Below are 23,209 nucleotides of genomic sequence, written 5' to 3'. Positions count from 1 at the left end.
GCAATGACTTGAAGTTGAGAATGTGGATACCGCCTCATTCACACACACTCACTCCTAGACTGAAAATCCTTCACCCCCTCCTTTTATCCCATGCACCGACAGCATCGTGCGGCAAAGGTTACGGCAGGCGGCTGGAGACCCAGGCTCCATCTCCCTCCAGCAGCCAAAGCCAGACCTCAGACAAAGAGCACCACAGTTGAACCCAGCTTCCTCTCCTCCAAACCGGCCGTTCCCCTTCTGCGCCGGCCACGACAGAGAAGCTAGTCCTGGTCTGTCGGAAGAAGAGACTTGCTCGTTACTTGGACAGAACTCGGTCGTTCCCTCTTCCCGAAGATGGCCGATGCCAGGTTTTCTACGCAAGTCAGTGCTCAACTCGCTAACAGCGCTGCTGCTGTTGCTGTGGCGGGATTTTCAATGTGGTGTGTTTCAAGCCTCACTCACTCATCCTCTCATTCCCAAACATTCAGCATCCGTGCACACTCCTCACTTCCGGGTTTTTTCAAAAGATTGGAGATTTCCAGTGGGGGTCTCAGGTGTCATCCCAATGGTAACAGATCTGCAAGCAAAAAGGATCCATCAAAGAAAACCCCCAACACCTCAAAACCCCACATTTGGGAGATGAAACCAGCAGTAAGTGGAAAAAAATGGCTAGAAGACAAACAACAGGGATACAAAGGAGCTTCTCGAGGTGGGGTGACAAAGCTATCACAGACTTATTCTCCCAAACGCAGACACACCATCATGCCCCTCTCTACAATATGCTCCTTTTAAAAGGTGCTTCAGTAGAATCATAGACTCATAGAATATCTAAGTTGTAAGGGAGCCATAAGGATCATCGAGTCCAACTCCCTGCTCCTCGCAGGATGACCTAAAACTAAACCATATGACTAAGAGCATCGTCCAGACGCTCCTTGAACTCCAAGTAGGACTGAGGAGTCAACGGGCTTCAATTACACTGCATTTGGAGGAGTATCGTTCCCGACCAGCAACGGTGACGCATTTCACAATGCAAGAAGCCCTCCAGCCTGCATCTGGTCTTGTGAAAGCCGAGCAGTTCACCATGTTTCTCGGTTTGTATTTGTTCTGATATACAAGACCACAGATGGGGCTTGTTTACAGAAAAATAAATGAGAAACAACCTTCTAGAGAACAAGGCTTTTGTGAAGCATCACTTTCAGACTCAGGAGTTTCGCCAATTTCATAATTATGCAACATGAAAAGGAGGTGGGTGTAATCCCTTACCAAGCTTGATTCTTCAGTTTTCTCAGTTCTTTAGTCGCCCAGGTAGCAAGGGTTTTTGTTTTGTTCGTCTTGGATCTTCTTCCTTCAGTTAGCAGTTCATGTATCATGGGTCTAGCTTCTACTAATTTCAGTACATCTTTTCCAAATGCTGTACACAAATCCCTGAAGAAGAAAGAGAGGCTTTGAGGCTGAGTGCCACAAACAGATGTGCCAGTACCACTCTGATCAGCTCTTGCTAGCAAAAAGAAATCTGACTCACAGCTAATGTCCTTTTTAAAATGCTGCATATGGTCACTAATTTCAGCAGAAGAGCTGAACAGTTTTCTGAAATTGTGATTAACCGGAGACACTCAATCTCCTGCCCAAAGCCTGATCTCCCTGATGTTCCCATCAGCTCTCCCTAAATGCAATCGAAAAGATTGTAACACCCTGACCTGAGTTCCTCCATACCCAGGAAATTGAGAGCGGCGAGTTTTGTTTTTAAGCTCAGGTCATCCTTGAAAAACCCTAGATCTGGAATTTCTGTAACACACATCCAACTTTCACTTCTACCTACTGGTTTTCACCCTGTCAGTTAAAGGACCTCACCCACGTGACCACTTCACACCTTGGATTAAACATCCAACACTAGACTGTAAAAACCCAGAACTGATGTTAAATACTTCAGACAGTTGTAAAAATACAGGTTCAAATATTAAGGCTGTTGTACAAAGATTTCTACCTATCTAATGAGTGTGCTGTCAGTTGAAATAGGATCAGGATGCTTACCCTATCAGTCCAGCAGCACATGCCACTACTCCATCGGTGTGATCCTCATCTCCAGCAATGTGGTCAATGTAAGACAGAATAAATTCTACTCTGGGCTGCACCAGCATCACATCCGCTGAAAGAAAACAGCTTTATTATAGCAGGGTGAAACACAGTTCATGTTTAATAGTCTGTCCTTCAAAAGGGATTCCAGTGTACCCCCACAAACAGCCAGAATTTGACCCCAGAAGAGCTCTCTGAGATCGGGAGGGGAATAACTACCAGAGGAAGAGGAACCATACTGAAGGGCTCTAAACCCATTCCCTGCATGGCAGCAGAGCGTTCACTCCCACACAGACGGGAATGAACAAGGATATACCCATGGACGTGACAACCACCGTGAAACAGCTTGTCCAAGCAGAGTTCTTCCTATCCCTTTGTCATTTCAGGCACAGAAACACCACAGTAGGACAGAGTACTCACGGTGCACGTTTTCTTGGTCTCCCTTCAATCCTTGGATGATGCCAGTGTAAGCTTCCAGGCAGCCCTCCCTCAACTCATTCAGGTAATCCACCATGTCATAGTCAGACTGGAAAGGCAACAGGAAAGCACACTTCAGCAAACTCCCTGATGACGTATGCACAGCCCTTACTCGTTTATGATTTTGACGAAGAAACTGGAGTGTGCACTGTTGGCTTACCTTATCAACCTGTGCTTGGGAGGCCTGCTGGAGGGTATTCAGTACAACATCTAGGTACTTCTTAAATTCCCCTCCAATGGCAAGGGCAATATCACCAAACACTGAGAGAATCTGAGGTTTCACAGACCTATGAACATTTTCATTCTGGAAGAGATTTCAGCACCATTACATTCAGTTGCACTTCTTTTTAAGGGGGGAAGAGCTAATAAATTAAGACATTTACTTGAAATGTAAAACCTTACCCCCAATAAATTTGGATTCCATTCAACTAGTAAGCAAGATAGTTGTCAGACATGAGATCTTCAGAGCATGCCTAACACTTCTGCTTCTCCCACCTCCCACTTTCTTCTCAGCATGCAAGCCAACTGTTACTAACCAGCTAATGAGAAGGTAAACACTCACCCCCAAGTTCTCCAAGAGCAGCTGCATAACCTCATCACAAAAAGGCAAGATGTTGGATTGCAGGGCTCTGCATAAGTCACCAACCAGGCCCACTGCAGCCAGACAAACCTGCAAATAGAACAGCAAGTAAGACACCCACCCAGTGAGTCAGTCTTCCACATTCTACCCTTACAGCTTCAGCTTATTAAAGCACTAAGTTGCAGTGAGAGTCTGCAGCCATTAAACCACCAAGAATAATGACCCTCATATAGCAGCTGATGAGTCCCTGCTTCGTTAACCATTTATATCACAAAGCTGCAAAGAGCTGAGCTTGCTTCACCAAGGGGAAGGGCAAGAGATCCAGATGCCAACAAAGTGACAGGTACTTGGTCTGAAAAAACACTACCAAATTCAGCAGCCGGGTGGTCTAAATGTCCACCCCACAGTGAGTACCACGACTTGACCTTCTAATGCAAATTCACAGCCAGCAGCAACCTCTTTCCTCACCAAGGCCAACTAATATGCAGCCACTGTGAAAACACAAGTGTCAAGTCAATGAAGGCCTTCTGCTGAATTAAATAGAAGAGAGTCTAAATTTGTGCATGCAGCTAGTAATTAGAGAAAAGTCTATGGGGCTCCAATTTTGGTTTCATCACCAGAAGCTGTGGTATTTTACAGATGCACACGTGCTGAACTCAGCATCTGTGAGCAGATGAGAATTTAGAGATTGTGAACACAGGGCTGCCTGGTTTGACCTCTACCTGGTACTCAGCATAGTTCTTCAGTCCAATGCCAAGGAACGGTTTGAAGGCATCCATGTACTTCAGAAACTCTCCACCTAAGACTGTGCATGGAAAATATTCTAGTTAGAAAAAAATCCTATGACATATTTGCTGGAGTGCAACAAAACAGAAACCCACCATTATATTCCACCCAAAACCAGTACCTGTATGTTCCACAGAAGCACAACAAATCGATTCTCACACAAAAACTGAGCATCAGTGAAATATGTCGATCTGGACTAAACTGAGATTGAAAAACCTCAATTGTTTGCAGGCCTTTGAAGACAGACAACCCCCTCCTGTGCTCAGAAAGGATGTTGAGATCTTCCTGCCTGAGCAGACCCATCAGAGGGAGAGGGACATGGCGGCACCCTTCCGAGAGGGTTAGGTACCGTTACGTTGCTTTGCATCAGCTGAAAACCCTACGCCTTTTCACATCGCTTTACTGCCATAAAAGCTGTTAATGTCTTCCTTTTGGAAACAGCTGCTCAACCTCTTCAGAGCCATGCCGTTCAAGCAGGGCACTCTTCAGTATGTTTATATTTGAGCAATATTTGAAGTAAAATATTTCTGCTCTTCTCCACTAACTCCTACCTTCCCCAAGTCACTTGCATTACTAAGATCGTGCATGCAGACTTATCTATCCAAAAGTGAAAAGGCCTTTGTCCCAAGAGGATACACTTTCATTTTTGCTTGCTGGTTAGCTTGCCATCATCCCACTCAACCTTCTCATTCGCTTCCCAGCTTCCTCAGGCAATTCCACTACGCATTCCCAAGAGCAGTCAGAGGGGTAGCCACCAAAGACCTGCTTTCCAAAACACGCTAGTGTCAGAAGGGGCTACTCCAAAAAGCCAAAACTAACTCTGCTGCACTTAGGTGTCCTGTGTTCTCAGAGCAATCAGGCTCTACTGATTTCTACTGGAAATAGGTCCTGTCACCTGCTCAGACCCTCAACAGGATAGCAGGATAACAGCCTCAGGAAAAAGGGAAGACTCAAACGAGCCTCCTTACAAACTGATCTCCCTGAAGACCCATTTCCAAATCATGCACGGCTTTTACTGGAGATAAGGTAGGGGTGTTAGGCAATGAGGTTACACGTAGACTTTCAACAGCACCTCAACTTGCTCACTCATACGTAGCACTTGACAACAGAGTGTGTTCCTAGAGCTCCAGATGATGCCACAGCCACCACCTTCTAAACCTGAACCATGAAGCTCAAACTGCCTGGAATACCACAACCCGAATTTTATTTTACTTCACCCATTCTGATCATCCAATGGTGATCGTTGCCACCGTGATTTCTTTTAAACAAGAACAATGGCTGTAAATCCACCACTGACAAAACTCCACAAAACAACCACTGGTCACAGGCAGCGGCAAGTACAAATCATTAAGATAACGTTAAATCTGTCCTGCAGCAACACAAAGAGACCAGGTTCTCATTGTCCTGGGCACTGTACAAGGTAGCACTAGGGTTTTTTTCTGGCAGAATTTGCATTGTAGCTATGTTATTAACGGAAAACAAACCATTCATTCACAAAACACAATCTAGCATAACCAGTCTCAGAGCTTCACAGATAGATGTGGTGAGATGTGTGGTCAAAACCATACCTCAAGCAAAACCAGGAACTAATAATGTTTTTCACCATATAGTCAAAAAGAGAAGGAAGCAAACCAGTTCTGTCCCAGCTCTGCCTCCCCCCGAACACAACCCTGCTCTGCAGCACAAGACTGACCTTCTACCAGGGTGCTGACTGCCATCAGGGCATCCTCCTGCACGCCCCCTGAGCCTGCCGTGCTCTGGAACATTCTCAGCAGAGATGCCATCACCACATCGGAGATCTGCAAAGCATCCTGGTGCTGGACCTTCCGGAGGACGTTCTGGGTGGGAATGGAGAAAGAGATTGTAATTGCTTCCATCTATGCAAGGCTGAATCGTGCCTTTACATCTCCTGCGCTAGCTCCGAACACTCGTGACCACATTGGGCTGCTAAAAAGGAAGCTGCTGTTTGAACTCTGTTGCTGCAAAAATATGCTTTGTCAGTGCAAGTGCAAAGTCCCATTCATTTCACCGCATTCAATTTTCCAGCTACAGAACAAGCTGAATTTACCTTTCCTGCTGCATAGGCTATTCTCCGGGCTTTCCATTTGTAAGCTGGCATTAAATGTGACCAGCCCAAATTTGGCCCTATAAAAAAAAGCCCTTTTCCATCACAGCAATGTGACCGCAATCTCTTACTGCCAAGTATGGGTTGCACGTAAGCTTTGCTTCTAAACCACAGAATTAAACTTCAGAAATGACACAAGAATGTCCTTTCTGCAGTCAAACCTTTCCTACCCAGGATAAGCAGAGAACAAATGAACATACAACCAATGCAAAATAGGTTTACAGGAACATGTTTAGCACTGAGGTGTTTGAAAAGCAAAATTGATTTCTGGAGAGAGCAGAGGCAGCCTTACATACAAGCAGAGCAGGCTGGTGAGCACCCATGTGCTCTGTGTTCTCCAGCACATTACAGTGAGCAGAAGGGCCAAGGAAACACCCCAGGTAAATACCTGAGCCTAACCTATGCTCTGCTCCTACTGTACAGTTCTGACCGTCCCTTTCAGCATGTGAACTACAGAACACAGCTTTGATGTATCCTTATTTAAAATAAATTTGCATTTCCTATGAAAAGAGAAAGACCGATTCCTCAACCTGCAGAGGAAAATAATTATTTCAAGTCTGACTCTTCAAACTGAGTCACTCCAAAGAGATTGACTTTGACTGTTTAAATAATTGGTCTTGATTTTCTCGTTCCATTTAAATATTAACAAATGTTTTTCCTCTGCTGGATGTTCTTAACTGTATTTCCCGCAGAAGAGAAAACATATGTAACAAAGTAGTATATTTGACTATGTAACACTGAAAATAATCTCCCTGCTGATTTTTACTTAGTGGTGTTTAAGTATCTGCTGCAACTACTGTAAATACTTAAGGTTCAGATTTTGCGATAATGAAGAAACACAGGTTTACGAATTAAAACTAGCAGTTTAATTCCACCTGTACTACACTTCCCATAGGCAAAGGTGTCCTGAAAGAGATGAGTAATCACACTGTGCCAAAAGGAGAAATTCTAGATACTGAAGTCTCCCCATTAAAGCCCACCATAAGGACAGATTATTCCCATCTACCCATTATTTGAAAAATTACCCTAAAAATTGGAGAGTGAAAGTAACAGCTGATGCTACGGGCTTTTGAACAAGAAGGATTAAGTTAATGATTTCTCAAAACAACCTGGAGACAACAGCCAGGAGACCTCCTAACCTCGCTTAAGAGAACGGGAAGCAAAAACTGATAGAAACAGGCTGTTACCTGTGGGCGAGGAAAAGGCTCCCTTTCCTGGGCTAATAGGAATGGAAGAAACAAACTGCAGAGAACAGGTAACACCCCAACAAAGGAATAAATCTGAGTAGACATAGATACTCCGCTCTGCTTTTATTTCAGATTACATAGTACTCTGTTACGCCTCCAGAAGAAAACGCTCCTTTCTTCTCTGAGCTGCACAGAACTGCGTTGATGCTGAATTATAGAGTCTATTATAGAGTTTTAAAGCAGCACCTTGTAACTGTTAATAAGCTAGGCATGACAGCACAGTATCACCCTTCCTGCAGTGCAAACAGGAAAGCTTCCATATCAAATACCACGTATTTCGGAAGGATGGCCTGATGAAGGAGTTTTGGGGGGAAAAAAGTGTCTGTTTTCAGTGGACTTTGTAGGAGTAAGCAAGGAACTGAAATGCGCTAGTACTCCAAGTCACACGGCCTGTTCATTACCAGATGTTTAATTTCAAGGACACTCAGTGCATTTTAATTAGTGCCATTTTAAATAAGAACACCAACCACAAGAGGCAGATGAATGAATTAAAGCCTTTATGGAGTTTTTTTGTCTGTGCCAACCAAAGCGATTGATTGTTCAGCCTGTAGCCAACATAAGAGCCAATCTGAAAGCATATACAACCTTTAACATACCACATACAGTGTTCTTTATTCATATTGCCCTAAATTTTGTAAGTCGTACTCTACTGAAGCCTTCTGAACCTTGTATCACCTCCCACATGTCAGCTGGGACACAAGATCCCATTTCCTCATTCAGGTCTCATCAACAGGACTAAGTCTGCATCCTCAGGGGCACAGAAGTGTCTCTAAAACCACCTCTTTCCCATAACCACAAACACAGGAGACAGGAACTTACCTGTAGAGTAGCACAAAGAAGAGACTGAAGATCATTGAACTGGATTCTGTCGGAAGTGCTCTGGATATGAGACTGAAAAAGAACAAAACCCCACACGTGAAAAGCCTGCATCGCAGTCCATGCAAACCCAGCGGATTTTGACAGCAGTACCAGTTCCAGAAATTCAATTTAAGTATTTGTTTCTTCAAATTTAAGACAAGAGATACTTCAGAAGCTTAATATATCTACCTATCTATAAAAAAGATAAAAACACATTATACCATAATATATGCAGTCAGAAACAAAACTCATGTTTCCATACCAGATGAAGCCACAGCACAACGGCAACATCACACCTACTTAGTCTCCTTAAACCCCTTACCGTAACGGGGGTTTAAAACTCGGGTTTACCTACCTCCATCTGCAGCACTTGCTGAAGTCGTTCCATGATGACCAGAGTTGTCTTTTGGACAGCAGGGTAACAGTCCTTGGCACTGTTTTTCACTATTTCCATCAGAGATTCATATGCAGAACTCCTCAAGTTATTCTGGTGTCCATCAGGCCTGTAACAGAAGGAATATATTTGCAGCTCTCAGTGCTCAGGCTTGCTTAGAAACAGGCTTTTTTTTTTAGTAAATCAGTAACAGCTAAATTTTAGTGTTGTGACAAGCAGAAGCACTTGCATTCCTGTATTCCAAGACCAGAAAGTAAATGTAATTTGTGAAGCCACTTTTGGAACATTTTTTTATTCGCTATTAATAATGACTTCCAATATCTTCAGTCACTGGCAGCGAGTACAGGAGCAGAAAAAGCCTCAAACCCACATCTTCCAGTGTGCCATTATCCCGCCTGGGAAGAGATGGTCTCAAGAGGTGAGCAGCATACGTTACTAGCTCTCTAACATCATTCCGTGATGTTAGTGAGGGTGTTCAATTCGAAATAAAGACAGCTGAGATCTATACTAAGATGACTGATGGACTTCAGAGCCTTGAGCTAGACAATACACTTCTGATTGGATGTAAATTAGACAGGAAGAGTTTAGACTCTGAACTGTTCAGACAGGGACACCATTTAAGAAGTAGTCGTCCCACAGCAAAAAGCTTCAAGTGACAACTGAACCGATCCAAGGATTGAACTCTGAGCTGTCAAGATTTATGCGACCTTCAAGGTAGAATACGACTTCAGCATTACCCTTATTTTTGCATCTGCAGAACTGAGAAAATATTTATATAGATATAAAATATAGATGATATTTATACTTCAACTTAGTTGGGAAAAGGACAATATCTAGCCTAACTAGGTCCTCAGCTCTTATGGGAGTACCTGGTGCTAATGTAAATGGAGGTAACACTACAGCAACAACCACAGCACAAAACAATCACAGTAAAACGAACTGTACAGTACACACAGATTTCTAATTATCTCTTGCTGCCATCCTGATTATTCAGTGGCCTTGTAGCCAACCTTGAAGAGTCTCATCACTACAAAGATATGCACAGTCTTAAACTGTACTCAGAAACTTCAAAGTAAAACATTTCCACTCCTGGAGGAAACCCCAGACTTACTAAAAGCAGATATGGACAAAATACTGAGAAATTACTCTGTGTGAATAGCTTTCTTCCTGGGGATTAGCATTCTTTATTCCATGTGATACCAAAAAAGCCCAGTTCTGATAAAACACCATTCAGATCTAAGCTGCAAGAGAAAGAGGACCAACAGTCCGAAGTAACAAAAAAAAAAAAAAGCATCTTTGCAGAGCTTAAGCCAGCCAGTTTAGTGTTACCTATCTGCGGTCTCCAGAAGTTTCTGAACTATTAGCTCAAATGAAGAGGATAAGCAGTAGGTTGCTGGTTCTTCCTGATCATCAGCTACATCTGCAGCTTCATAGGCAGCTTCAGCAAGACTAGAGAAGGCCTGAAACACAGAACAACCATTACTATTACTCAGATGAGTTTACCCTCACAAGTCCAGAAACATGTATTCCAACAGTTTTCATTCTAACAAAATAACCCCCCAAAAACCCCAAACGTGCAGGATTAACAACGCCCTTCACGAGCAGCCAATTGTTCAGTGCACTGAACTTTGGTGCAACAGCGGTGGAAATTTCAAAGACTTAAAACATAACATTAACACGCAAGGCAGTCACCCTGTCTGCAGTCAAATATTTGTACAGCATTACTGGTCTCAACAACTGGTAGCTGTCAAGAATCAAACTGAATAAAGGCAGATTGCTCGAACCTCGCAGGGTATTAACAGATTCTACCCACTATCCAGCATCATCATCACATGTTAAAAGCCTGGTTTAGACAAGGCTGCAGACTGCTCAAATTCCCAACTGCACAGCAATTGTAACTGCTCTGAGAGACAGGTGGATTAGAAGAGTTGAAAGCCTCCTCATTTTCATTTCAATCTAAAAACATATAGTAGTCATCATCATCAGATGACAAAAGCCACAGCTACATGGACTTTTGCCAGGATCAACGTATTGTGGAAAATCTTCTGTGCTGACTAGAAGTCTTCAAACCTCTGGAATACGAAGAGAATGAGTTCTGTCATTTCTAAAACTTGTTTTAACATGCAAATACTCATCTCTAGCTCATTCTTACTGAGCAGCTCTCTTAAAAGGCAGTAAGGGACACATCCTCTTTATAGTGAAAGATCAGATATGCTACTTGGTAGTAGACATGCATCAAGACGATGATACAACTGAAGTTAGCAAGCCAATCCAAGGGACTGCAGCTCTGTAAGTGAACAAAAAAAATCTCATGCTCCTCAATTTAGTTCTGGAACCTGCAGAAGCAGGCTTAGGTAATGGGAAACAAGGTATCTCGTCTCTCTGTTAAGATTAAGAAGGCAATTCAGCTGTCCCCAAGGAAAAAGCTAAATCCCAGCATGCCTTTTTTAAGCAGCTATCACACCTGTTATCATGGACAGTTTCCACAGCATTTTCAAACTGAAGGCAACTTCTACACTCACTGAATATTAGCATTTTTTCTCCTTAAAAAATCTGTTTCTTCCTTTATTCTTTCCTACCAGAGCCACGAAACAGACTTGAGAGAACTTACAGTTAACAACAGTTGTGTGTGCTGGATGACCAAGCCATGAGTCACCTCTGAAATCCATTTAAGTGCGTGAATATATATACGTATGTGCGTGTATATATATATCTATGTATTCGTATATATCCATATAGATGAGAACGAGCTGCATTCCCCTTGTTGATAGAAACTTATCATACATCCAACAGCAAAGGGGCTGCCTTACCCAGCACACGTTGGAGGCCACTCGGGGCTCAGCGCTCAGGCCCTCCATCAGACACTGCAGCAGCGGAGCGAGGTAAATGTCATTGATGGCAGCTTCAGGAAGCATCTCGCAGATCCTGCCCACGGTCCAAGCAGTTGTGTCTCGAACCACAACACTGGGGTCCTTCATTAGTTCTATTAAAGTTGGCATTGCCTAGAACATAATTGCAGTCAGGAGAAAGATGTGATCAAACGCAATATATGGAAATACAAGTTTGCCACTGTTTCTGATTTTCATCTATTCCCTATGAGATAGTGATAGACTGGGGAGGAGAGGACAGTCTAGATCCAGTTAGGCCATTGTTCTCATATTTTAAGATTCATAAAGTTATTTCCCAGGGCGGAAGACTTGAGAACTGACACATTTGGAGTCAGGTATTCTGAGGTCCTGCATGTCCGTGTCATTCAGAGCTATGTGACGCAACTACCTGCCCTGGGCCTACCAAATCTCTCTAAAACATGATTAAAAGATGGCATCCTTTCGCTTTTCCTCAGATTAAGAACAACATGCAAAAAGCATGCATCCTCCTCCAATTAAATCAGGAAGTTTTTGCTCTACAAGCCTCCAAGAAAACACAATGAATCTTACCTGTATAACTAGTGGTTTGAGCTGGTTAGGCTCTGGTCCTTCCAAAATGCACCCAAAAGCCATCACAGCTGCATCTCTGTATCGCCAATCTGGATTTTTAATGTGTTCTTTAATAAAGGGCAGCACATGAGGAACAATGTCATCTTCACAACAGGTCGCCAGGAGCATGAGGCAGACTCCTGCTGCTTTGCAGGGGTTCCAGTCGTCGTCATCGTCGTTTTCATCCTAGGAGGAGAAGAGCACCCCTGGTCAGTCTGGGGGAAAACATCCCTTACCACTCACAGGCAGTGGCATCCTGTTGGATCTACTGCAAGTAACATTGCCTTATCGCCAGGTGTTATATTTAGAAATTAATTTAGGTCTGGAAGTACTAGCTACATCTCTGGCAGAGAAGCAACCTGAGTTACTTGCATCATCTGTACCTTTACATCCTAGTGTAAGGCCGCTAGCTCTTTACTGACGCACCTACAGTAGCCTCATACATCTTCCAAACTGCTTCTCTCTCATCTAGGTTGAGATTTTGTTCCTTTGATCCAATCCATCGCCTTGCAGAGTGGCCCGCTGTACCAGTTAAATAGCTTTTCCCCCCCGACTTAGCTCAGCCACTTACCAAATTCCTTTGAAGCTGTGTACCTGTGATTCTCTTAACTGTTTTATCTTTCCTGTTTTAACAAGCACTTTAGAACCTCCTGCAATTTAACTCTCTGCATCCAAGCGGACAGCGATACAAAACAAACAGGGAAACAATTCCCTGGATTCGCTAAGAGTACCAAGCATTTTCCCAGTTCATTGCAGTAAGCCAAATGAACTCCATCCTGTACGGCTTAATTAACAGTTTTATTTTATAATTAGACCTGCTGTAGCAACTGATTCCATTAATTTTGATTAGACTGTGAAACACAGTCCAAACAAGTCCCTGTGAAATGCTTAATAGGTACTAAATAAACATGGGCCTCACAGTTCAAAAAGTAAAGCTCACGAATTCCAGAAATTGGATCTCCAATGATGCACAGACTCTATATTAGTTTTAGTTTCACAAACATTTTGTTAGGAATACAGATAATGAACAAACCTCTTCAGAGACCATAAATACAAGCATGTGTTAACAGAATTCAGCATAAAAATGACACTGCATGCAGTCTCACAGTCTCAGCCCTAAAAAACGACGCATCATTCAGTCAGAGTGGTGCATGATGTCTCATCACAGACCAAGGACTGCCACTACAGGTGCTCTGAACAAGCGCACCATTAAAAACTACCCAAGGGGACCTAAAGCACCTTTGGGACCAAGCATAGCAACAAGTCACCTATGCAAGGAGCAACGACCACCGACAGTTTGCTCCTCCATGCCACAGTAGCATCACTGGCCCAGAACTTGAAAGTAGGCATAGTACGTATTTTTTGACATGCAGCAGGGATTTTGTAACTCACCTGTTTTGTTAATGTTTGTGTTAGAATTGGGACCAAATACTGTAGTGCTCCCTTCGCATAAAATTTGCTAGTGTGCTCTGGAGGCCTTCCTTGCTCTGCTGCCTAGAAAAAAAGGTTACAAAATGATTCTCAGTGGCTATATAGGCATGAGCTCTGAATTATGAACTCCAGTAGATACAAATTCTCTTTTGCATGCTTTCCTCCTTCCCAACACAAACTTTAAGTTACTATAACACACAGGAACCTCAAGGACACCCTGCGCCAATCCCAGTTAAATATTCAATAAGCAAGTTCAATTTGCCATTCCGAACACGTATAGAGCCCCTCCTCACATGCTACAAATATAATTATTTTCAGTTTGCAGTTATGTATAATTAACAAGTGACCCCAAGTAGAGGCAGCAAAAGGTCTTCAGCATATAAACTAAACCTATGTGCTGCTGACTGTCCTTTTATCCTTGCTATCCTTGCTTTTTTGGGCATTCAACATATATTTAGCTACTTTTAAAGATGCATATGATTCATCTAGAGCCCTTCAAAGTTTAAGCTATTATTGATCTCTACAGCTAATTTATGCAAACAGCATCTGCATGCAGAACAATACCCCAAATTCATCTCCAGCCCCATCCATTGTAAGGGATAATGATCACTTTTATTTCATCCCATAATTTTATACTTAACTCGTAAATAATGTATTATATAGCATGTGAGCAATCTTTTTGTGCACTGGGGTAGGACTAAGTCATTCACACCTGTAAATGTGAGACCCCAAAATCTTACATGTCAGTGTAACAGAGCCCACTAGGCCTCCAAGACAGCAGGGATTCAAGAAATGCTCTCCCTTCAATGCATATATCTCAACAATTCGAGATGTCGACTTAATGAAGCAACAGCTTCAAGATCTTCATGATACTGAGAATTTTCTAGTATTATACTGTGCCTAGTATACATGTTTAATCCTCATTTAGGTTAACCTTACAGGAGTAGCTTGAGTTGACTTTGGAATGCTAAAGAGAAATCAGGTAGCTGTCATGTACCATTTGCAGAAAACTAGCACTTGTATGTCACAGTGCGTTCTCATCAAATCTGCCAGAGAATCTTTAGCTCAAGTAGTTTCAATTCCCAGCCAGGCTGGCATTAAAACCATTTTACTCACATAAAAAGCAGTTCATCCTAATCTAATCTAGTATGCAAAAGGGGTTATATTCAAGCTACACTAAGAACTTTACATTAGGCTACAGAGCCCAGAAAATAACCCGAAGACTTATTAAAGGGAATTCCAAATGGCGGCCCCTGTGCAACCTTAACTACAAGCTTTGCATTTAACTTGAACGGCAGAATAAATTAATCATAGCTGAGCCCTGGGTAAGGCAGCTCCTAGTACCCAAGCTAGCAGCTAAAAACTAAGCTGGGTACCACAACACTGTGCTGATGTCTGCAGCGCACGTAACACCCGCAGTCAACCAGCCTCGCAGGCTTTGTGCAGCCTCAGGTCTCAGCTTCTGTACAGACATGCATCACGTCACATCAGAGTGGTGCATGATGTCTCATCATGGACCCACGACCGCCGCACAAGGGGCTCAGACGGGCTCTCCTACGCTATTCCACTTGGGAGAACAGGAGGACTTTCAGACGCGGTTCAAAGACATGAGGTTCAGCATTCCCAAACATGATCACAGGCATTCACCACTTCTCAGCAGTCATTTGCGAGCTCACCTCAGACGCCTCTATAGCCAGGTCCATCTCCTCGTCGCAGACATTTGACCAGAACTCTATCCCCTGTAGAGCCACCTCATCTATGTCACTTTTCATTGCTTCAATAGTTATCTTTAAAAACATGAAGAAAGGAGGGGGAAAGAAGGATGTTTTAGCACGTTATTTCTCCTGAAATATGTCCCCCAACTTTTGGCCAACTGGTACGAGATTCGAGATTGTCTGAAATCAGATGCCACATTAGAGTTACTGTTCTTGAAGACAGTCTCCTCATTTAGAAGTTTATCAGCTATCAGCACCTTGGGAGGACTGCAGAGCAAGTCAAGCAATCTGCACTGTCCTGACTTTTGGAGTCTCAAGTCTGAAACACCTAATGCTGGTTTTACAGATTTTACTAGGAGAGGGATTCACAGCATGCAGTCACAGCCAAAGTAAAGAAAAACAAATCGGGAACGTAGGAAATTTTTTCCTCTTGGATTAGGACAAAGCAGTACAGGAAGATCGGACAACCATATACGAGAAACCTGAGTACTCACAGCAAAAAGCGCAGGACCCATGTATGTCTCCATATACTGATAATAAAGGGACATTATCTTCACCAAATTCTGTAAGGCAGCCACTCGTACCTGTCAGAGTAGAAAATGGATCAAAGATGTGACCTTTCCAAGTGCTTTGAAAACCAAGCACAGTTGTAGCCTACCACAGAATAATAATCCAGCCTTTCTGCTGATTTAGTTTACTCCATACCTAATAAGGTCTTTCACAACAAGCGACATAAATCCTCCTACTAGTTTACTACTTCTAACTTTAAGTATAAAACTCATTTTGTTTGAGTACTTACATATGCATCAATCATTTAACAGAATACTGTTTATTTTATATAACACTTTTCAACTGTTTGTTGATGCTAGAGGTTCTAGCCAGCTTCCCCAGAAAGGTGCAGTGACAAATTAAGCATTTAATTTCACTCACCCTTGTATCTGGACACTGCGTTGCTTCACAGACTACTTGCATAATAAAGTGCCTTTCAGACTAGAAGGAGAAATAAAAGAACATTAGAACTGCCTTACAAAAGCATTAAAGTCTTTGCAACCCTTCCTGTGGAGGCTGTACTTTGAGTCTGGACTAGTACAAAACCTCATGCAGCACTTCTAAAAATCAAGGAACAGTACAGGTTACTATTCACTGCAGTATTTTAAATAGTTTCTTCCCCAAAACGGGAATCTCAAGCTTCCACTTTAAAAAGTGCTTAATAGGCTGTCCAAAATAGAAAGATACAGCAGAACTAAAGACACTAGCTTTTCAGGGGGAGAAGAAAAAAATCCTGCTGTTTCCTGAACTATTTCAGCAATTGCTTCAAGAAACCTCAAAACTCATTCAGGACAAATTCCTTGAGGGTCAGTACCTGGATACTTGCATTTTAGTAGAAATGAACAGACTTATGCCCAGGCTATTTACAGTACTGAAGCTCAACAGAAATACCATCTGAATGGATCGGGCACCTCCCATCTCAAATTCTGAAAGGCTCTAGTTGATCCCCATCAACATCCACTGAATAGTTGACTAGGGAGAATTTTCATTAAAAGACCTTCTAAGCTGAAGGTTCAGTATTAATTCCATCTTCCCCATACTCTCCCTGGTAGAGACTTAGAGGATAGACTTAATCCAAGAAGGAAAAGAAAAATCAATAGATTTGTCTGTTCTGAAAAGACTCTCATTCTGAGGCCCCTATTCTGAAGGCTCTTACAGGCCTTCCTCCCCCAACAATTTTCAGAGGCAAAGTTAAATCTGGATTGCTGCCACACCACTTGAAAGAAAGTGCTGATCCAAGCTTGTACTCTTACAGCAGCATTATAGAGTAGAGTTTGATTAGGAAGCAGAGCATCTAATAGGCTAAACTCTAAGGTCAGTTCAAATTTATCCAAAAAAAGTCAATGATGCTTCCTTTCCATTGATGAATCTCTGAAGATTTCCACAGTATTTCTGCATTACAACAAGAACACACCGGATTTACAGAAATGAATCCAAGTCTCAGTTGCAAGAGAATTATGCATCAAAATTCAGCGTGGTGCATGATTTCTCATCATAGACCGTGGATTCAGCCCTTGCATTTTAGGCTGAGAATTGTTACCCCCTCACCTCTTTGTCAAAGTTTGCTTTGGTGAATTCCAAAGAGTTCAGGAGTGCATTAGTAGCTGCTAGCTTCACATTGTTGCTGGGCTCTTCCTTTCTCATTCCCTGGATAATGGCTGTCAGGATCTCATTGGATTTGTCCTGAAGCTGCTCTGGATCCTAAAAGAAGTGTTGGTAAAATTATTTGCCAGCTGAACAACCTTCTCCATATTTTAAAGTAACCTCAAAGTTTGATCCTGAAATGTACAAGCAGAAGTTTTAAGACATTAGGCCAAGAAGCCCTTTGTTCAATGGGAGGACTGGAACGCAAGTACAAGGAATTCATACACTGTTATGTCTTCACAGCTTCTGGGAGAAGACTGAACTGAGCACAAATACTCCAGATATTCAAGTCATAAATGCCAAATAAACTCGACTGTTTCAAATAATAGGTCAACAAGCTTCAGACTGCTTGCCTTCATTCAATTAGCAAGTTAAAGAACACTGACTATTTTCCAATTCCTTTACGTACTGGGCAGAGGTCTACGCCAGCAGTTGCAGTTGATACTTTCATTGGTAAAGTTGCCAATCTTTTTTAGATGTAGGGCAAAAATATATTGCCTGGACCAATAGCAAGGACAGGTAACTATTAAGCACTCAAGGCTTAAAGAATAAAGCTGTGAACACAGACTAAAGATTATTTTTTCTTTGTGGTAAATTTAAAGACTGCAAGATCCCCAAATAACTGTATTAACTGTTACATCAGAATTTATCCAGCAGTAGATTCCCAAACTACTGTCACAAACTGTGTCACAATGTGACTAACAAACTACAACACTCTAAGAGGGATCTTGGTTACAAAATACCCAACCAGCAAGCCAGGACATCCAAAAAATCCAGAGGCCAACGATACATACCACCACCCAAAGAAACAATGAACATGCACCCAAATCTTGCACGGACTTGCAACAAACAACGCTTGACCTGGAGCACTCCCTCCATACAGCTGCAGATTTCCTCTTTTATTTCATTGACCCTCCATGACGCAACCGACCTCCCCAGTGAAACCAATCCCCTGCAGCCTGATGAAAGCACCAAACAGAAGATTTCTCTTTCTACCTCACTATACCGAGGTTCAACCAGCGATACGCCGCATGTGCGTTTTCTAAGGCATTCAGTGGCACCAAAAAAGCAGCAGCTAATTTTGTTTTTCAGTGGTAGGTCAGACAGCGCACAGGGTTTTTGCAAGCAATTCACATCAGACACTTGATGCAACACATCGCGATACTGCAAACTACACTGATAAAACCATGAGACCTTTTGCAGAAGGTGCTTCAAAGAGCTAAATATTCTTGCCTCTGCATCAAAAATTCCTAAATTAAGAAGAAAGGGACTCCTCACACAAGATGAGGGTAGTTGTCAGGTTTCCCCCACACAGAAAGGAATCAAACACTTCTCACTCATCTGTAACGTTCTACACAGCTGGACGTTCAGCTGAAGTTTTGTAACAACACCCCTCACCACCGCATGACCGCAGCAACATATAGACTTAAACCTGCACCTTACGAAAGATGACCTGGATTTATTCTGCAAAAGCAGGTCAGTCCTTTCAGACACCATCCTTGCGTGTTTACTGCCCATCGCTCTGTCAGCGGAGACGTCCTCCAGACAAGCATTAGCAGACAGCCACGAGGAAGCATTACAGCCTACTAGATATAGAGGTGTGAGAAAGGAAAGGCTGGAAGAGAAAAAGCGCTGGGGAGAGGCTGGGCCAGCACTTAAAATGTACTCCCAATAATACTTAAAATATACTCACGATATCCTGACAGATGTATCCAATGGCCTCCAACGTCGACTCTTTCATGTGCTCCGTACTGTGCTGATTCGTAACGTTCGCTACCAACTGGGGAATGAGTTCGGGCCACTGGTTCATGGGGATCTCCGCACACGCGATGCCGGCCACGCACTGAGAGGCTGAGCTGGGCCTGTATGTTTCTGTACCCAAGGTCTGCAAAACCTGCGGGAGAGATTAGCAGGCGACGGTTTGATGTCAGCAACCAAAGAGATGGGTGCTGGCTTGCCACCAAAGTCTTCGCCCGATGTTATTCCAAACACACCCCTTCCTCAATGAAGCAGTTTGCTTGTTCTGCTTTCTCCTGCTGCAAACGAGGCCGTGACCACCGACAAATAATGTTTGAAATGAACTTGGCCATGGCTGCCCCTTTCAGGAAGTGAGATACAGCTGTGTGATTACACGTACTTCTACCACATCCTTTAAATCCCGTACACAATGCTATGCGCCATAACGCGCAACAATGACTCACTGAACAATTCCTCCCGGCTTGTATTATAAAGTAAAATTGCGAAAGCTGAACAAATTGTGGTTTAAAAATCCCCCCCAAATACAGGACTGTTTATGCCAAGATAATCTGAATAGGACTGAATAATTTTATTTCGTTTTAATTGCAATCAATCAGAAGAATGATTTTTTTGTATACTTCAATTAACTGTTTCTTAAAAAAATGAAGGGGTGTGCATTTGTTTCAGCATTTCCAGTTATACGTCTTCATTTTCCATATACCCACTTAACAAACACTGTATTTCTAATGGTCCTTGACAGAAAACAGTCATAAACTGGTTTTGTAAGCTTCAGTACACAACAATATGACAGCTCCTGTTAACAGTGTAAGTTCCCCTTTAGCGATCATCAATGTAAATAAAAGACTGAAGGTGTATCATCATCATTCGCCCAACCTTATTCTGCTATATACGGATTCTATTAACACAAAAACGTTATATAAAGTGTGTGGCCAACTTCTATCAACTACATAATGCTGCATACATCAAGTACACCTTTGTTCCCATTAGCCAAAAACCACTAAGCCACCAGTTCTGCCACTGCAAATCCTGAACTTTAACTATGAAAGAGCACAGGAGTCCTCGGGCAACTTCCCCATCTGTGTGAAAATTTAAGAACAAAATTTCCTGTTTGGAACTTTCAATTTTTGCCCATGTTCTGCTCTTAAAATTTGCTAGGCCTCGTGTAAACATGTGTGTTCAGACACAGAGTACGCTTCAAAGATGTTGACGTGGATTGTAAAACAGTTGAGGAAACTGTTCCAAGTATAAGAAAAAGCAAACACCAACCCAGTTGCAATCACCTAGTGGGGAAGCCATGCCCATTAGCTCCCGCGATCACACGACACTAGTCAGAGGCTCCTTGTGATAGTATTCACAGGTGTGAATGCAAAAGCAGCAGCCTCATACCTGCTTCTTTGTTTTTACCCTAATATTTCTACAGATTAAATACGCTACGAGCAAAAAAGCACCCAAGCAAGCGCAGATGACATTGCTTGTCTCATGAAAGGGAGCAGCCAGCCAACGGAAAATTCCTCAGGTGGAAAAGGACGGACAAGACATTCATCGCTCATCCCCCCCGCCAGAAAACAACAGGCGGAGAACCAAAAGTCACAAAACTTACGTAGTTCTTGACTTCCCTGCGGGCGTTGGCGTCGATTGCGAGCCATCTCTGTTGGTACTGGGCCTTGATGTCGGGGTCCTTGGACGTCAGGGAGTTCTTGATCTGCAAGCCGGCCGCCACGCGGGCAACTTGGCTGTTGCCGGGGTTTGCCAGCACTCTGGACAGTTCCACCAGGAAGGTCGGCTGGGGAGAGAGGAGGGCTCAGCACCCGCGCCTGCCTGCCCCTGCCTGCCCCTCCCCGCTAATGAGGGGGGAAAAAAAAAATACCCCCATTCACCCAGCGAAATGAGACCACGGCTCATTGAGGCTCCTTCTCTACCAGGCCGACAGCAAACCGCCACCACCGGGCAACGACGGCGGCTCTATCCCGAGATTAGGGGCGTTAAGCTCCTAATTAGAACCACTGGAAAGCAACGTAAGTAGGCGTTGACTTTGCTGGATTTTTTTCAGCTTACTTGAGAAACTGTTACCTTCCATGCTCCTGCCTGCTTTAAGTATTCCTTTAAATAAACTACTCATGCCAAGATATGTATTTTCTGGATGGATATCAAACATGGCGAAGAGTAACTCTCTGCTACTTATTTCCTTGCTTTAAGGCAAACACCCAAACTATAATCTAACACAGGAATTGTTAAAACATGAAATCAGATGCTCCTCTGGTGCATTACAAATAGGTTTGTAAGATTACAAACTTGCTTCTCTGCAATCAAAAGTACATAGACATGTATGAAGATTACCCCCACAAAAAGCGCGTACGTGTGGATAAAAATACCTGACATTCGTGCCACTTGCTTTTGGTGAGAGCTAGTGAGAAATGTCTCCACATTTAAATCCTTTCCTGGTTTGACAGCTTTACATTTCAGAGACTTCCGCTGTGTACAAGATACAGCTAAAGTTTCAGCAGCGAAGCTTTTTCATTTCGCTGGCCCTACAAAGCATTTTGCCTACTAAGAAAACCTTTCTAGGAAATACTGGAAACAGCTGCACCGTTTTCAAAACCGTTTCACACCAAGCAGGAACATGGTTTTCCTGAAAACATTTAACGTACAGTTATACGTAATCTATAATCTCTATAATAGAGCTTAACATATATACAAAGATTTTAGGGTACCAAAAATAGCCATTTTTAAAACTAACTTAACTTTCAAAGGTTCAACAGAAACATAGATTAAGTCCAGTATCTTGGACTCCACATTTTCAAGGACCAAGCACAGCTGTTCAATAAAAAATTTTAGTTGGGCTATCCAGTACTCTTCAACATTCAAACTGCAGAATTTGGAAACAAAAACGTGGGACAACTTAAACCGACGAGTGTAAGCCATTAGAAATACTCCGAAATTTTAATACAATAGACAAACCCCCTACAAATATACCACACTAAACCACTTCTCAACCATCAAGATCGCTCATGTTTTATACGCTGATTTTATTAAAAGTGAGGAACCATTCAAAAAAAGTTCACAGGACAAAATAAAAGTGTTGCTGCCACCTTTGAGAAGAAAACTGTACTAAAATTCAAAGGTGAGGAAACGTCCTTGGATTTCTCACTCACAAATTAGCAAAAAAAATTTGTCTTTTCATAGAGCTTTAAGCATAATTCTAGCTAAAAATGAGAAGCATTACATTAAGCATTCCAGACTTGAGACTCAAAGCAAATGCAGATGCATACGACCTCAGCTCTCACACCTCCAGAAGTGTCAATGAAAATCTCAAAAAAGGGTCTAAATTAACTACAGGGAGGAGGAGGGAACGAGGAAGAACGAGCCGCTTTGCGGGTGCGTCTCCATTAACTAACTGGAAGATCACTTCCAGCTCTGGGTGCTCGGCTGCGGCCCTGGGCACAAAACCTCTTGCTCGACCCCGAATCTCCTACCCCTTCCCTCTCCCCGGGCCAGCTCTTCCCACCCACCCACCACGTACCGCGATGGGAACAGCCCTCAACCCCACATCCTCACTCTCCTGCCTCATCCTCCTGCAAAGCCGAGCCTTTAACTGCCCTCGCAGCCCATGTGGAGCTCCTCAACCCCTGCCCTTTCCACGGCTGGACCGTTCCACGTCCCCATCCCACACCAGGGCACAAATTTCAGCCCCAGCAAAAGCTCTGCTTCCTCTGCTTGCTACCTTGACCTGGCTCTCGCAAGGCAGCAAGTATAAACAAAACCTTGGAAAACTGGCATATCCCTCGGCTGTTTTAAAAGCCTGAAACCCAGGATCGCGAGCAGCTCAATTACATCGCCCTGAAATACTTCACGTAACACAGCCCAGGAAGCTTCAGTCTAATGGGGGGGATCCTAAGACTTAACAAACAGCAATTCAGAGAATTTTGACTCAAAACAGACATTTAATGCAACGGCTACATTAATTCTGATTCTGAGGGATGCTTCACACACCTTAAAATGGAGCAACGTAAATAAAGATTCTGTGACTTTCCCAGTTCACACCAGTGGAGACCAGCGTACGTAATTGCTTAAGAAACGAAGGATGCCGGTTTTGCTTGCGATGATAACGTGTGCGTGC

The 23,209-nt window shown here is 43.0% G+C and overlaps 1 protein-coding gene across 2 annotated transcripts; it reads right to left on the bottom strand.

The window, feature by feature from the left end:
• Window positions 1-501: 501 nt before the first annotated feature.
• KPNB1 (karyopherin (importin) beta 1) lies at window positions 502-20,869 on the bottom strand. 2 transcript variants are annotated; one of them, XM_009580325.1, is made up of 20 exons: window positions 20,693-20,841; window positions 19,028-19,228; window positions 17,239-17,391; window positions 16,072-16,131; window positions 15,636-15,725; window positions 15,103-15,213; window positions 13,388-13,489; window positions 11,957-12,181; window positions 11,330-11,521; window positions 9,849-9,979; window positions 8,481-8,628; window positions 8,087-8,158; window positions 5,589-5,733; window positions 3,832-3,914; window positions 3,092-3,199; window positions 2,690-2,833; window positions 2,473-2,578; window positions 2,011-2,125; window positions 1,243-1,404; window positions 502-556 (listed from the first exon to the last, which is right to left on the bottom strand). In XM_009580325.1, coding segments are annotated over exons 2-20 (2,265 nt in total). In that variant the 5' UTR covers window positions 19,145-19,228; window positions 20,693-20,841; the 3' UTR covers window positions 502-555. The 2 variants fall into 2 exon arrangements, with proteins under 2 accessions (XP_009578620.1, XP_009578621.1); XM_009580326.1 differs by lacking the exon at window positions 502-556 and having other exon boundaries at window positions 1,239-1,404; window positions 20,693-20,869.
• Window positions 20,870-23,209: the final 2,340 nt, after the last annotated feature.

The sequence above is a fragment of the Fulmarus glacialis genome, unplaced genomic scaffold, assembly GCF_000690835.1.
Source record: "Fulmarus glacialis isolate BGI_N327 unplaced genomic scaffold, ASM69083v1 scaffold33206, whole genome shotgun sequence".
NCBI lineage: Eukaryota > Metazoa > Chordata > Aves > Procellariiformes > Procellariidae > Fulmarus > Fulmarus glacialis.
Note: the sequence above shows the minus strand (reverse complement) of the source record. Positions and strands in the feature narration are given on the sequence as shown.

Coding starts and splice junctions, on each gene's coding strand:
- KPNB1 (XM_009580326.1), bottom strand. CDS start 19,144: ATGAACCAGTGGCCCGAACTCATTCCCCAGTTGGTAGCGAACGTTACG. Junction 2,579..2,689: donor CCCAAGCACAGGTTGATAAG/GTAAGCCAACAG, acceptor TTGCCTTTCCAG/TCTGACTATGACATGGTGGA. Junction 2,126..2,472: donor AGACCAAGAAAACGTGCACC/GTGAGTACTCTG, acceptor GTTTTCTTTCAG/CGGATGTGATGCTGGTGCAG.